General features: G+C 47.9%; 2 protein-coding genes across 3 annotated transcripts in view; one reads left to right on the forward strand and one right to left on the reverse strand.

Moving 5' to 3' along the window:
• The window catches only part of MGME1 (mitochondrial genome maintenance exonuclease 1), a 27,746-nt gene extending 13,515 nt beyond the window's left edge, over nucleotides 1-14,231 (forward strand). The window contains exon 5 of the mRNA XM_073236958.1: nucleotides 14,094-14,231. Coding sequence (XP_073093059.1) covers nucleotides 14,094-14,132 — 39 coding nt within the window. The 3' untranslated portion in view covers nucleotides 14,133-14,231. The remainder of the gene's footprint in view (nucleotides 1-14,093) is intronic.
• OVOL2 (ovo like zinc finger 2) overlaps nucleotides 10,553-16,739 on the reverse strand; it is a 25,465-nt gene continuing 19,278 nt past the window's right edge. Inside the window, exon 4 of one of the 2 annotated variants that reach the window (XM_017641217.3) lies at nucleotides 10,553-11,287. In XM_017641217.3, coding sequence (XP_017496706.1) covers nucleotides 10,974-11,287 — 314 coding nt within the window. In that variant the 3' untranslated portion in view covers nucleotides 10,553-10,973. Of the gene's footprint in view, nucleotides 11,288-14,592; nucleotides 14,970-16,739 lie in introns of those variants that run through there. The other variant, XM_073236959.1, reaches the window with a different exon arrangement.

Genomic DNA, 16,739 nt, shown 5'->3' on the forward strand with positions numbered 1-16,739 from the left:
AGAGTCACTGAGTCAGCAAGGGGAATTGAAATTTTGGATCAGGTGGTCAGAGAGGGCTCCTCTGAGGGGTGACATGCAAGGTGAAGCCTGAAAGATGAAAGGTGTAAAGCTAGCAGTGGAAAGAGCTCCAGCAAGAGTATCCTCAGGCTTAAAGGCAGGAAAGAGAGCTCACAGTCCAGAGGAGGTGCAGACTTTCAGACTGGCCAGAAAGCAGTGGGAAAGGGAAGGTAGCCAGCTCATGCCAGACTCAGGGAACCATGAAGGAGCCATAAGTTTGGATTTTATTCTAAGTGCGATGAAAAGGCAGGATCAGCAGGGAAATCAAGTCATTTCATTCCCTTTCCAGAAGATTGGTCTTGTCTGGAGGGCAGAAAGAGTTGAAGCAGAGTGCAGCTAGACAGCTATTAGGCTAGTCTAGGACAGGGGTCAACTGTGGCGAGTGGGCCATATCTGGCCTGCTCCTTGTTTTTGCATAGTTTCTGAGCTAAGAATTGTTCTCACATTTTGAAACGGCTAAAAGAAATCAAATGAATTTTCAGTGACATGAAAATTATAAAAATTCTAATTCCAGTATCTATAAATAGTCATGGGAACACAACCAACATCCCCTTGTTTACATGCTGTCTTTGGCTACAGAGCTAAATATTTGCAACAGGCCTTTTAGTATGAACTACAAAGCCTAAAATATTCACGGTCTGGACTTCTACATACGAAATTGGCGGACTCCTGGACTAGATGAGAGAAGCTAGTGACTTGGGCAAGAGGGATGGCAGGAGATGCTGGGAAAGAACCACACTGGGGATGTATTTTGAGCCTTGCCTGGTGGTCTGGGTGAGTACAGTATGGAAGAGGTGTAAATGAAAGGTGACTTCTAGGTTCAGGGCTTTGAGCAGTTGGGTATTATTTGCTGAGATGGGAAGGACTAGAGGAAGAACAAACCAGGTTGCATCCTCTCCTCCTTACTAAGTGATTAGCTAGCTTTGCTGTGTTACAAATCACCCCAGATCAGTGGTTTACAACTTACCTCTCGAGAGTCAGAAGACAGGCAGGGTGCTTCTGGTCTGGGGATCTTGCTGGGGCTGGTTCTTGACCCAGGATGGCCTCACTCATTTAGGTGTCAGCGAGGGCTGTGGAGACAACCTGGCCCTAGGTCTTCTGTCCTCCAGCAGGCTAGCCTGGGCTCATCCAAAAGGGTGAAAGTTTCCAAGAGCAGCAAAAGAGCAAGCCCCAGTGCACAGTGCCTGTAAAGCCTCTGCCGGCCACGTTTAGGATGTCCCAGTGCCCAAAGCAAATCATGGGGCTGAGCCCAGATCCAAGGGGGAAACTGCTGGCTATATTTAAACAGAGAAACCAGAAAGTCACATTGCAGAAGGTTGTGGATCCAGGGAAAGGAAGAACGGGGGACATTTTTACCATCAACCACACTAATGGCATAACTCAGGCAAGTATATATATAGTCTTTGATTCTCAGTTTCCTCCCTTAGAAATGGGTAAGACAATAACTACCTCATAGGGTTTTTACAAAGATTACAAATAACAAATTCAGAGTCCCTGGCATATAACATACTCAGTAGTTGTTGTTTTATTGTTATCCTGAATAATAAAGTTTAATCCCCATGGGGTCCTAGTATTTCCTAAACTTCAGTCACTCCTGTGCCACCAGGATTTTTACATCTGAGGACCACTTAGACTATTATTCACACAGTTTTTTTCTTTAAACAGGTTCATTCTTTTTATTTAAAGAGATTTATTGCAAAAGCAAATTTATCTCATGACTACAATAAAAATTGGCTATGGCTTGCCATAAATAGAAGGCAACCATAAAACAGATACAATAGAAGCAAAACAGTGCTATTCATTCTAATTTGGTTCTCTTGCCTTCCAAAGGCCAGATCTGAGGCTTACTCATCTCTTGGTTAAAAGAGGGGATTTGAGCAAAAGACTGGAGCCGAAGAGAACCTTTCAGAGAGAGGTTTTCCTCTCAATAACCAGAAGGACTCTTCCCATGTGTTCTATTGTTATCTAGAATGTAAAATGGTCTGAAGTCTTTCAGGAAACACGAGGCCAGACCAGAGACAAGAGGGAGAGAATCACCTGTTTAACAATTTCCCACTGTCATGAAGGCCAGTGGGCCTTGGAGAGGTGTGAGAGGAGGGACATGGGGGGACCTGGGCATGCCTCTTGGACCAGCCGCTTCCTGGCCACGTGAACTCAGGCCAGGCATCTGATAGATGGGGGCCTTGGTTTCCTCAACTGAAAAATGCTGTTAGTAACATCTTATGGGCCTCACAGAGTCACCACAAGAATCAAGACTGAGCCTGTATGTCACATGCTTCTCAATCTGTAAAATGCCATATAAAGAGAACAGATTATAGGATATTCCCCAGGGCTAGGCACAGGGAAGTGGCCTGAACAGGTGAGCTGCTGAGGATGAAAAAGTCTGCTCCAGAGCACCAGGACAGATGACAGAGGAGCAGACACTCCCCTCCCATGAGACCTTAAAATCAAGGAGCCAGCCCATTGCAGGACATAGGTCAGAAGACCAGACTAGGGGCCTGTCCACCCACCTTCCAATTCCAGGACCCTGATTTGTCACCAGGGCCATCAGCCAACTCTCCCTCAGCCCCCAGCATGCCAGGATATGGAAGTGCCTGAAAGCCCTCTGCCCCCATCAGGTATAGCTTTCCTTGAATGCCCAGGGAATAGTTCCTTCGTTAGGAATTCCAGCTGTCCCACATCACAGAAGGCCGCCACCATACAAGTGCAGAGACTCTGTGAACTGCTACCCACGTATATAACCCCAAACTCGTAGCTGCTGCTCAAGCCCCAGGTCATGTTCCCTGCTCTGCAAAGCTTCCTGGTACCCTCAGTGGTGCTGTGCTTCCCACAGCATCTGACGCAGGGCTCCCCACATCTACTTGTATAACCATCTCCTCCGTGAGACTATGAGCAAGGATCCAGTTTTGTGTTTTCTCTGCCCTACAGCCAGTGCAGTGCCTGACCAGTGGCAGATGCACAGGCAGTGCCAGTCAGCATAGCAACCACAGTCTTGCCCTGTCTGTGTTTCCCCAGTACTCACTGTTCCAGTCGATGGGGCAGTGGACTGGGTGTTTGTGTCCCCCAAATGCCCTAATCCCAGTGTGATGGTCTTTAGAGATGGGGCCTTTTGAGAGGTGTAGGTCATGAGGGTGGGATCCTCATGAATGGGATTAGTGCCCTTACAGGAGGTAGCCAGAGAGCTAGTTTGCTCTTTACACCACATGAGAAAACAATGAGAAGTCGGCAGCAGTCTGCCACCTGAAAGAGGCCACTAGACCCCAACCACACAGGTGCCCAGCCAGTCCTGATCTTGGACTTCCAGCCTCCAAAACTTGTGAGAAATAAATTCCTACTGTTTATAAGCTGCCCAGTCTATGGTACTTTGTGCAGCCCAAAAGCAGTAAGATGGATGGCTTCTTATAAGAACCTGAAAACTGCCTAAAGGTTTTGTCTGGCAGCAGGGCAGGCCACATCTCTGTGGGGCTGGCTCCCTGAGGGCAACACTTAGCCAAGGGACACAGCAAGTGGTGGATGTGCAGCCCAGCTTTCTCCCACGCAGGTGGGAAAACTGGGCAGAGGCCTCACTGCCCACAGCGGTAACCTGCCCACCAGCACACCCTCTCTGGCTTTCTTCTCTTCCCCACAGCCTTATCACACTCTCTGCAGTCAAATACACTACTGTCTCTGGGTCTGCTTCTGGGACGGTTGGTGAGTTGATTGATTGGATGTATGGATAAGGATGTTCAGCAGCAAAGAAAGAAATGGAAGCCAGCTTGCCTGTCCCCTCTCACATGCTGCTGCTTCCGCAGTGTCTAGACGACATTGGAGCATGTGCACAGCCAACAGCATTGGCACAGGAAAAAGCACTTCTCAGCTGTCCCCACCATCCTGCTATTTGTCATCCCATCCATCTGCTGTCCCCACGACACACTCACCCACGTCAGCTAAAATGGTGTGCTGGCGGGAATCAGTTGAGAAAATGTCAGGCGGGGACAACAGAGGAGACAACTGAAATAGCAACTGTGTGGACCACAGTGACCACACAAATCTGCCTGTTTGCATGGAAGGCAGGACTCTGGAGCCCAGCAAGTCTCTGTGGACCATGAATCTGCCCATTTCCATGGAAGGCACGGCTCTGGAGCCCAGAGGCCTCTCTGGGAGGACTGTAACGTAGCAGCGGTGCAGGGCGGGCCCTGGAGTCACGAGCATCTGGGGCAGGGCCTTCCATTCTCCTACCTGGTACCTGGGTGCTCTTTGCCCCTTCCTCTATCTGGCTTTGCATCTGCACTGCTTTGCGGCAACCAGGGATTACTCAAACACAGAACTGGATTTGCTTAAAGTGCTGTTTATCTTTAAATGTTTATCTGTTATTTTTCTAGTCATTCTTCCATGTAGCAGGAGTTCAATGTGTGGGTTTCATGCCTGTCAGTTACAGGATGTACCTCATGGAACAGTGTGTGCCCTTATGAACTGGAGATTGGATGTTCTTTCTCAGAGGAAAAGGCTTACTCTAAAACCAAAGCTATTTTGCTTTTAGATGAGCGAATACTGATATAGTCATTCATTCAACAAATATTTACTGGGTGCTTGTCATGAGGTGGGCCCTGTCCTTACCTCCAGGAATAAGGCTGTGAGCAGAACAAACAAAATTCTCCACCTCCTGGAGATTATAGTCCAGTGGGAGAGATGGGCAGTAAATGTACATACAAATGTCAGGAAAAAGTGCTGTGAAGGAAATCACAGCAGAGGAAAGATGAAGTAGAGAGACAGGGCTGCAATTTGAGCTGGAAGTCAGGTTCCAGTTATATATTGCTGCCTGACAAAGCACCTCAAAACTAAGTGATTCAAACAACAATCATTTATTATCTCTCAAGATTCTGTGGACTGATAGGGCTCAGCAAAGTGGGTCTTCTGCTCCCCACAAATTTTCACTAGGGCTGCAGTTGTCTGAGGCTTGACTGGGTGGGAATGTCCATGATGACTCATGTCTGGTGTCTTATGGAATGGCAGGAAGGCTGGGCTCCGCTGTGAGGTCAAGACAGCTGGGTCCCGCTCTCCATGTGGTCTCAGGGCCTTGTCCTTTCTGGGTAGCCTGTCCATGTGGCCTATCACATGGCCTTTCTAGCAGAGGAGCCAGACTTCTTACATGGCAGCTCAGGGCTCCCCAAAATCAAAAGCAGAAGCTGCCAGGCCATCCTAAGGTGCAGAGCTGGCACAGCGTCCCCTCTGACACATTCTGTTGGTTGAAGCGAGCCACAGGGCCAAAAGAGGTTAAGTGTGGGAGGGGACCCCATAAGGGGTGGGCACTGGGAGGCAGGGCTCTTTGGGGGTCAGCTCCCCAGGCCTCAGCGATGGTGTGGCACTCTGATCTCAGAGAGATGGAAAAAGTGAAGTGATGCTGCAGTAAGAGGCCACACAGAGGCCCGGAGACAGGAATGTGCGTGGGGGTGTGAGGAATGCAGAGTTTACTGTGGCTGGGGCTGAGCAGGGAGCTGAGGTGGAGGCAGCCAGGGGCTGGAGCGCCTCAGCCCACAGGCCACGGAAAGGGATTCCGGAGCTACTCTTAGTGTGACGGGCAGCACTAGGAGTGTCATGATCGCCAACGATCGCCTGAATGGATGCTGCCAGCCCCTGAGTTTGCACCAGTCGAGACTCCCCTCATCTCCCTAAAGCCTCCCAGGATTCTGCTACTTATACTGCAGCCTCCTCACCCCTGAACTCTCCGTGCACCTTCTCTGCTTGACTTCTCCATAGCACTTAGCACCAACTACTAAGTTATGTATTGTCTACTTTTCCCTCTAGATTGTCAACTCAAAACAGGCAGGGACTTTTGTCTGTTTTGCTCATAGACCTACAACTAATATTTATTGCATGAACATCTAATTATCATTCTCTACAACCCCAGCTAACACACCTTTTGGGACATGTCAAGAGGGTGTGCCTAGCTAATACTGAACTACTGGATTATTTGGGAACAAAATAACTTATAATTCCACTCTACTTTTCCAAAAGTTACCTTCCAGTAAACAATTACTCAGCAAAAATGAAGAAGAAAAGGAAAAAGTCTTCAAAACAACCCATCTAGCGACTAATGTTCACAGGACAGCCCCTGACTTCACCTACGATTCTCATGTGCAGGAGAAGCCAGGTATCAAACAATTGTAGCCTGGAAAGCCCTGGCTTTAGGGAGGAGGGGCTGTGACAGACAAGAAGGAAAATGACAACTGCCAGTGAGAAGAGGGCAGAAAACTCAAAATGGACGTGGAACATGCACAGCGGAGCAGTCCGGGCACAGGCCTGTCGCCCATGAAGCCATGCCAGCAATGGTGTAACAGGCCATATTTACAATGACGACTAAGTCACTTTGCAAAGATCAGATTGTGTTCATTATCCTCTGTTTAAAGTGAGGGAGTACACCTATGGAAGAAAGATTTTCATTCAAAGCAAACAGCAGGTGCCCACCCAGTGCCAAAACACCTTTGAAAGTGCACTTGCCCTACTGTGAATGCCCTCCTTTCCTCCGGCAGCTCTTATTCTCCAGCCTGGGCTCTTCTTCACTGTACAGCTTCTACACTGGTGCACCCAGGGCCCCTCTCATCACTGGGCTCTGGCTGCAGCCAGCCTCGTGGTCCAAGGCTCAAATGCCACCACAGGTCCTGGCCTGGGATCCCCGCGGCCTGTTCAACTGGTTCTGGCGCTTACAAGGCACTTGGAAGTCTCTGAAGCAACTTGAAAAAATCCAAACTGGGATTCCTGATTCCATCCCTCCCCTGACCCAGCTCTGCATAGTCATTTTCATCTTGGTTAAGTGGCCCACAATTCTTCCAGTTGCTCAGGTCACAGACTTCAGAGCCTTTCTCCATGCCTCTTTTTCTCATAACCAGGATGACCAAGTCATTCATTATGGACAGTGGAACTGTCCAAATAACAAGTAGGTTTGGTCTGCCATTAACCCACCCAATTCATCAGCAAAACCAATTAGCTCTGTATATAAAACACTTCCAGCCTCAGCTGCTCTCAGGCCCTCCTGCACTATGGCCCCAGGCTGAGTGTTCACCTCATCCTGCCATTAGTTTTGTAGCAGCTTCCTAACTCCCACCTCCCACCTCCAAATCTGTTCTCTCAGCAGCCACAGCAAAGCCATTAAAACTAAAGCAAGATCATGTTCCTCCTCTGCTCAAAATCCTCAGTGGTTTCCCAATTCATTCAGAAGAAAAGCTGAAGTCCATAGCACAGCCTGCAGCAGCCACGTGCTCCCCCAGGTCCTGACCTCGACTGCACTGTCCCCATCTCGCCTCTGATTGTGCTGCACCCATCCTGCTCTTCACACAAATCAGGTACACTCCTGGCCTTTGCCTTTGCTGTTCCCTCTGCTTAAATGCTCCCCGGATAACCATGGGGCTTACTCCTTTACCTCCCTCAGGCCACAAGTCCCTGAGGGCCCTCTATAAAGTGCCAATAATCTCCACCATCACCAGTCCATCCTTACCCCAGTCCTCCTTGCCTTATGTGGCAGATTGTATTTTTTTTAATGGCCATAGCAATTTGTACGGCCCCACATGCTCTTCTAGAAGAGCCATAGCAATTTCTACAGTCCCACCACTCTCATCAAAAAGGAGTCTTCTTCCCCTCCTGTACAGTAGAGACCAGCCTCAGGAACCGGCTTCTGACAGATAAAATGTGGCAGTAGTGACACAGCAGGACACCTGAGGTCGGCTCTTCACAGGCAGTACAGCCTCCACCTGACTCTCCCTTTCTGGACTTTCTCCCTCGGAACACAGCACGTCAGAGAAGCCCGAACTAGCCACACAGAGAGACTGTAAGGGGAGGCCCATGTGGGGAGGAATCAAGGCCCCGGACAACTGCCTTAACCACTGGAGGCCAGGGTGAGCAAGCCCTCAGTGAGCTCGCAGGCTCCAGCCTTCACGTCTTCCACTGGAGGCCCAAACATCACACCGCAGACAGCAGCCATGCCCCAGATCCTGTGCTGAGCCCTGTCCACATTCCTGACCCACAGAACACCTAGGTTTTGGCACAATCTGTTACATAGTCACGGCAACTGGAACACTGAATGTGATCTTTCTCTGTTAACTAACACAGCGTATATTTACTTGCTTATTTCTTCCCTGTCTCCTCCACGAGATTGAGAGCTCCTGGAGGGCAGGGACTTGTGTTTATTTTTTCCTAGCTCAGTATCTAGACAAGTACCTGGCACATAGTGGGTGCCCAGTAAATATTCGTTGAACAAATGAATCTTTGCTAATTAAAGACAACTGCTTCTTACTATAATTTGCAATACCTTCTGCTGAGGCACATGACCTTTTCCTGAAGAACGTGTTCTTCAGTGTGTTTTGGACCAGCTCCCTGTTAAAAAATATCGTCAGCCATCTGGGAAATGGTAAAGTTGGATCCATACCTCCCACTATATGGCAGGAAATAGTCCAAACGGATCAAAGATTTATACATGATGAAATGAAACCACTAAAGTCCTAGAAAAAGGCACGACAGAATTCTGATGTAACCTGAGAGTGGGAAGACCTTTCGAACTATAACTCAATCTTGGGCAATCATAAAAGAAAAAGATGGATCGATTCAAACTACATAAAAAATCACAAAACTGCTTGGCCAACAAAACCCAGCATGAGCAAAATTGCTAGATAAATGACAATCTGGGAGGAAAATTAGTAACTTCCATCACAAAGAGCTGAATTTCCCAGTGTATTTAAACAAACAAACTTCCTGTATTTGGGCAGAAAAAAAAAAAAAGCCAACAATCCATTCCTGAGCATTCAGGGGGTTCACAGCAAAAGAGGCTCCAAATGACCCTTAATCATATGAAAAGCCATTCAATGTCTTTCTCTCACTCATAATAAGAGGGCAATGTAAAATAAAACCACACTGATAAACTATGTCTCCTCTTCAGATTGGCCCAAATTCCAAATCTTAGGACTGCAAATTAGTACATCTCTGTGCTAGGGAACTGGGACATATCAATGTTTGGGTGAGTACATCCATAACTCTGACAAGTACATTTCTGGAAATTTATCCCACAGATATGTTTGTATGTGTGTGAAATGACATATGTACCAAGTGACTCCCTGTAGCATTCTTCATAGTAGCAAAACACTGGAAACAATATAAATGTCATCCATAGAAGACTGATAACCCAAATGATGGTATATCCATACAACACAATATAGATAGATGTAATCAAGAACAAGAACACTTTTTTGTACTATTATGGAAAGAGCGTATTAGATGCATTATTAAAGGAAAAATGCAAGGTTCCAAACAGTATGCATGATGCTCTCTGCTAATTAAAAAACATCTGCTCACAGGCATGGGGATGCTGGCCCCCGGGGGGTGCTCCAGAGAACGCAGTGCAAGGAATGCCCAGCTCAGTGCCCAGCATGCCACAGATGCCCAACAAAAGGGTTCATTTCCTTCCTTCTGAAAGAGAAGTGCTGACCTGGGAGAGAAATGTTAAGTCAAGTTATAGGATATGCTACTTAAACTGTCCAGCTCTGGCTTAATGTCTGGCCCACAGTGTGAAGATCAAAGCAGGAAGAGAAGTGGAGTGGCAGGGGGAAGACAGGACAGGAGGCAGAGGGGACAATGAGGGAGGAAGTAATAAGAACACGGCCCAACATCCAAACATTTCCCTAGACTAAGGAGAGGCTGGTCCCAAAGCAAGATTTTCCAGGTTTTCCAGGGTGGAAATGGACCGGAGGCACTCAGCCCAGGCAGCACCAGGGACAGGGGCAAGTGGCCAGAGCACAATGTGGTAGCTGCCCAGCTCTTCCCTCAGCTCAGGAGGCCACTTGTGGGACTGGGGTGAATCTCCTGGTCACTGGTGCCCTGAGGGTTCTGGGCCTTTACTGCTGCCCCCCTCATGCTAGGACCCTGAGACTGGTCACCACCCCTCTCCCCCGTGGTCTGCTGCCCCCCTCATGCTAGGACCCTGAGACCGGTCACCACCCCTCTCCCCCATGGTCTGCTGCCCCCCTTTTGCCCTGTCTCCATCTCAAGTTGGCTTTATTGCTAACCTCCCAGGCCTCCCAGGAGGAGATGCAGGTGGCCAAAGGTCACTGTGCTCAGTGGTCACATGCCCTGAAGGAGCCTGCTGACACCACTGTCCCACACCCAAGAGCACTGCCTGCACCAGCGAGCACTCCTCGCTGTCCACGTCTGCCCCAGTGCCGGCCTCAAGGAGGGAAAAGGGCCTTTAGCCCGCGAGTCCCAGCCCCAGAAAGCCAGAGGCAGCTCCGCAGGAAGCCCAGGGCCACAGAAAGCAGCCAAAGCGATGGCAAGTTGTCTGCCCCATTGACCCCGGGTGGCTCTGCCGGTCAGCAGCAGGGGCAGCTGGTCAGCACTAACTTTTCATACGCCATCTGTTCTCCTACCCAATGCTCAAGACTTGCTTCTTCAAACCCACCCACTAATTCGACATAATCTGAGGTTGAACGTCACACAACAAGCTTTAAACATGGAGCTGTAGCTCAACGCTCTCCTGTTTTGTTTTTATATAGTTTCACAAGAACATTTTGTTTATTAAAATAATTCCTATAAACTCTCAGAACAGTAAAATTCATTTTCCTTGCTTGAGTAGCATTTCAAGTGGGAGTACTTTTATTTCAAGGCACCTAAAATGATGGTCTAAGAACACCTCTGCCTCCACATGTGAAAATCCAAAAAAAACCCAAAGAAACAAGTCCTGCATGGTGATCACGGCCATCCGCAGACTCTCATTACTGTTAACTGTGTTCAACAGGACATGAGTTTCAAGGGGCCTGAGAGCCTTGCAGCAGATCCCCCTGCTGAGGCCCCAAAAGGACAGAGATGAACCAAACACTTGCAATCAGAAAGCTGAGGGGGGGACCTTCAAAACCAAAGCTCGGTGTAAACGTGGCCCTACTGGCGTCTCCCCAGCCCCCTCACTTCTCCTCCTCCTCGCTCAGGCTGGTATTCCCTGGGAGTGTGGACGTCAGCTTATTCTGCAAAAGAGCCGCAAGCTTTTTGGATGTCTTTTTGAGAAACGCACTGCCTGGGTGGGCACTGTCCACGTGCAGATACAGGTCCTCCTGGGTGGGGCCCGTGTAGCCACAATCCTCACAGACATAGAGCTTGTCCCGGCGCTGCTTATATGCATACTGCTGCTGTACGCCGTGGATCTTCTTCAGGTGGGACTCCAGGGAGCAGCGCTGGGTGAAGGCTTTGCTGCAGATGTCACATTTGTAGGGGCGGATGCCTGCAAGGGCGATGGGCAGATGTCAGCAGATGGTCACGGCCACGCCAGAGCCTCCCAACTAGGAAGCCATTTAAACAGATCCTGCACAACCCCATAGCAAAAAAAAACCTGATTCAAAAACAGACCAAGGAACTGAATACACAATTTTCCAAGATACACAAAGGGCCAACAGGTACATGAAAAGGTGCTCAACACCACTCATCAGGGAGTTGCTTATCACCTCACACCTGTTAGAATGCTTTCATCAAAAAGACAAGTAGCAAGTGCCAGTAAGGATATGGGGAAAATCCTGGTGCACTGTTGGTGGGAATGTAAATTGGTGCAGCCACTATGGGAAACAGTATGGAGGTGCCTTAAAAGTAGAACTACCATATGACCCAGAAATCCCACTCCTGGGTATATATCTGAAGGAACTGCAATCAGTATCCTGAAGAGATATCTGTACCTCCATGTTTACTGCAGCTTTATTCACTACAGCCAAGATAAGGAAACAACCCAAGTGTCCATCATCAAATGAATGGAAAGATGTGGTACATAAATACAATGGAATGCTATTCAGCAACAAGAAAGAAGGAAATCCTGCCATTTGCAATAACATGGATGGACCCTGTGGGCACGATGCCGAGTGAAATAAGACAACAGAGTAAGACAAATCCCGCATGGTATCACTTCTTTGCAGAAAAGTTCAACACATAGGAAACAGAAGAAAAACGGTTGCCAGGGGCTGAGGGGTGGAAGAAATAGAGAGAAAAACAAAATCATCCTAACCAGGGATCCAACATGAGAAAGATGATTAAGGCAGGAGACAAAACTATGCAAAGGTTCACAACATCCATGTGAGCAAACAACAAAAATGGATGCAAACAGCAAAAAGAAAAAAACCACTACCTGGCTTTGGGAAGGGAGTTTTATTCTCCCCACTTTATGCCTCCATGTTTTGATTTTATGGTGGGTAAAGTAATCTAGTTTTTATTTTAGTTTGGCCTTTTCTGGAAACGGACACTGCAACAAAGATTCCAGTACAAAGGGATATGGGAGAGGACCCCAGGCAGCACCTACAGGGGAGTAAAGTGAGGCAGGCACTGGAAGGAGTCCCTACAAGGGACATTCAGCAAGCCAATCACTGCTGTGGGCCCCCAGAGTCCAATTCCACTGGGCAAAGTGGGGGCAGAGCACAGATGATGCACCTCCCGTAATCCTGCCCCTTGGGAGCTGGGGTCTCCATTCACCTGTTCCAGCAGGGTCGCAGGTGTGGACAGCTGCAACATGGACAGGTGTGCCCAAAGATGGCAGGAGTCATGGGCAGGACACTGATGACACCTGCTAGCTGGGAAAGCATTTCCAATCCAGATCTCAGGCATGCTTTAGAATCAGGCCAATCCTAGTGGAGCCTGTCTTCTAGATGGAGAGTTTACTGTGTCACATGTTCCAGGGAGCTCAGCCTAATCAGAGCTCTCATTCCCGTTTCCACCATTGATGCTCACCCTGATGTGAGGTTGGAATGTCAGATAGAGAGGTGCAAGTAAGACCTAACTCAGGCTCTAAAGGAAGTGACCTAGGCTGTAAAGGAAGCACAGTGCCCCATAAGCACAGAAGCACCAGGGAGGGTGAATATTGTGCTGGGAGTACACAGAGCAGACAGGCGTTGCCACCACCCTCAGACCGTCTTAGGACCCAGAGGCCAGGAGGACCACTGCCTAGGGGGAACTGTTAAAGCCTCAGGCACAAAATTTAAGAGTAAGCCAAACCTCATCAGTCAAGATGAGTAATATTTTAAAAATCAAAATACATACCAAACAAATCCATGATGAATAACAAATCCATGATGAATAGTTTATCAAGATTTTAAATAAGGACAGGATCCGAGAGTCCCATGTTGCACCATCCTGGGGCTTGAGGTGAGAGGAAAAATGTGTGCCCCTATGTAAATGTTTTCGTATTTTTTTTTAATGGTTATATTTTCCCCAGAATGTTCTAGTTGTTGAAAAGTATTGAAAAGTAGGTGTATTAAAACTCACACCTTAAAATGTTTAAATATTTTATTTACACAAAAATAGAATTTATTATGATTTTACTATCCCGGCTTTAATGGAAGCAAACATATCCAAAGACATTTTCAAAATCAACTTTTTTTAATTTACCAACATTCCTAGGGATTTTTCCATATTGGTGCTTACAGCTCCCTGTCACTCCTTTGCAACCACACCATGGCATCATGCCCTCGGGGTCCATCCAGGTGATTGCAAGTGGCACCATTTGCAGATGCACCCAAATCCTATCCTTTAAAAACCAGAGACGGAGGGAGCACAACTCCAGCGTGCACCCTCACATCACATCACATCACCCTGCCCTGGACAACCTGGTACCAACGGGCGGGTCACAGAGCAGCAGTTACATTATATCACCTCACCTGGGAGCCTGTTGGAATGCAGTTTCAGGCCCCACCCCTGGTGCTTCTGGTTCTGGGGTGGGCTGAGAGCGCATTTCTAACATGCTCCCAGGTGAGGCTGAGGCTGCTCCTACCAGGACCTCTTTTGAGAGTCACAGGTCTAAAACCACGCCAAAGTAAGCAGATGGAGGCACTTCGGGGATCTGAAGGCAGCCAGCCATGTATTTCCACATCTTCCCTTTGAGGCTAAATGTCCCCAGTCCCTTAATGGTGGCTCGTGGAGAGGGGTCAAAAGAACCACTTCCATTCATGAAGTCTTTAAGTACACAGATGATGAAGGGGTCAAAATGGAGGAAAACATTCCCCCACTGCCATCCAACCACCTGAACCAATCAACCACTTTCATTTTTCTTCCAGGTCAAGTCCAAAAGTACACATGTGAGGCAAATCCTGTGATAAAAAACTGGTGGATCAATGTGATGGTGAGCTGTCAGATGTTACTCCAGCCTCCTCAAGCAGAACGCAGTCCTACCTTGTATTCTATTCAAGAAAAACTGCCCCAAGTTAAGTAACTCCTTTATAAACCTCATACTTGGCATATAATAGGTGCACAGTAATTTTTAAATGAACGACTGAATGAACCCTACTGGCACAGGGAAAGTGTGCTCACATCTTTAGGGCAAGGTTTCTACAAATTTAAGGAATTTGCCTCCTTTAGGTTTCACATTTGTGCCGTAGAGGGCTTTGTGTTTTTCCAGGCCTTCTGGCTCATATGGCAGCTGGCTTCCCCCCCCCACCCCTGGCAGATAAAGCGACAATCATCATTTCAAACCCGCAGCTCATCAACAGAAATTCACCCGGAGACCGGTTATTGGAAATAACCGGTTTTACAACATCCAAACTAAGCACGTGGCAATCAGCACACTTCACCAGAAGTTAGCCCAGGATCCCGGAAAGGGATGTTTCCAGTCCTACGGAGGTCCCCACCCCCAGCGGGGACCTGAAAAGGTAACGGGAAGTGGAGGCGAGGGGTTGCTCCGCCTGATCCCAGCCCCCTCCCCGCCCTCTGCCCAGGGGCTGGGTGCCAGGACCGAATGTCAGGCTCCCTCCTCTCTTCACACAGGGCAGGTTGGCCAAGCGTCTTCTGTGGGCAGGGCAGCCGGGCAGCAAAGGCTTGATGACGCCAGAGCCCTGCGTCGTCCAGACAATGGGGAAAACGGGGATGACTGATGGTTTGTTTTTTTTCCCCCCAGGTCGGAGTGGGATTTGAGACTGGCTTGGAGAACGGGTGACCTGCAAACATGAAGTTAGAAGACAGTAGGCTCTCAAAGCTCTAGTTACTGCAATTCGACTTTAAGCAAACCTGGTTCCCCTCCTCTCTCTGAAAATAACCACGTTCATCCCTCACTCATTGGTGCAGGAAGACATAATCATGTAGCAGCCCCCTAAGCCCCTCCCTCCTGGAGCCCCACCCGCCATGAACTCCCCTTGGTGTTCTTGAGCAAAGGCCAATCTTGTCCGTGTCTACAGTAGAATAATGGAACTGAAAACCACCCCCGACCCCACCCCCACCAGCCATAATTAACTGCTGACACCCACACAGGAACAGAGTCCAAGGCCACTGAAAGGCCCAGCATTGCACACACATCTGCTACTCATTAACTGAGGCCGTGGTTAGCTCGTGGGAACCCCTTCACGCCTCAGTTTCCGCACCTGTAAAATGGGGATAATATTCACACCCTCTTGTAAGGCTGCTCTGAGGATTAACTGAGACATCACATTCAAAGGAGCAAGCACATACTAAGTACTCAGTGGGATACAGACAGCTTCCAGAGTTTACAGTCCGGCTCCAGGAAATGCCAAGTATGCTCTACTCATGAACTGGCCAGTGGGTATTTAGCGTGTCTTTAAATTGTACCTATATGTACACTTGTTATTTTTGCATGCATTTTTGGATGTGTTATTTATTTCAGATGATGTGTTATTTATTTCACAGAAAAAGAGTAATCTTTACAAATCTGTTTCCTAGGTGTCTGGGGGAGAGAGAATGAGACCTTCACTAACCACCCTTTTTAAACACTGGGCCACAGGCCTGAAGTACCCAGTCCAAAAAATATTTTATATTGGGTTATCAAAAAGGGCTTCTTTTCAAATTTTCTATGCCCACTACGGAAATCAAACTTCATATCCCACAATTCCAAAGAAAATTCTTTGTTACTGGCACTTTCTGCTTGCAGGATTCCCTTGCTGTAGCTAAGTGCTCCTTTTTGAACTTTATCCACACATGAACTTCAGCAAGAAGCTTTCCACAGGCCTCTGTGGGAGTATTTAGGGCAACCTCCTCAGAAGTGATGTGGCTATGCCTAAAAAATCATAACGTGTTTATTACCCTTTAGCCCACTTCAGGGAAATTCTCTACAGAAAGCCTCACACAGGTAAGCAGAGGATCTGTAAGGATAACTGTGTCTGAAATTTTAAGAAGAGAAATAACAGGAAAAAAACCCAAAGTGGAAGTAAAGTGCCATCAGCTGGACACGGGAAAATGATGGGGCCTCCATATCTGAAATCATGTCATCATCTTGCAGTAAGAAACACTCTGACAACTGTGGAAAGAAGTGAGCTGTGTCTCCCCACCCAGGTACAGGACACATCCCCAAGATACAGATTACATCAAAGAAGTAACATGTATTAAGAACTTCCAGGGGGAAAAAATGGTGGTCTGCATTCAGAGTGGAAATGGGCTTGGCATGGAGAAGAAGGCTTATTTTTTTCTTTCTTTCTTTCATTTTTTCCCCTTTCCTATGACTTTTTTAGTTAAAAAGTGAGTCAAAGTAAAACAGAAGAGAGAGAATTTAATAAGTGAAGAGGGCAATCCCCCACGGCAGCCCTCAACTCACTGGGGATATGGGTTCTTTCCCTCCGTCTACCCCAACCCCAAACTTCTCCCAATCTGCATTTTTCCCAATCCAGTCAATCCTTCCCTTGAAACTCCAAACAAAGACACCATTGTTTCCTCTTCTTCAATCAAGATGGGATTTGTTTGCCTTCTCATCCCTCTCAGTG

This window comes from Manis javanica, chromosome 5 (assembly GCF_040802235.1).
Source record: "Manis javanica isolate MJ-LG chromosome 5, MJ_LKY, whole genome shotgun sequence".
Taxonomy (NCBI): Eukaryota; Metazoa; Chordata; class Mammalia; order Pholidota; family Manidae; genus Manis; species Manis javanica.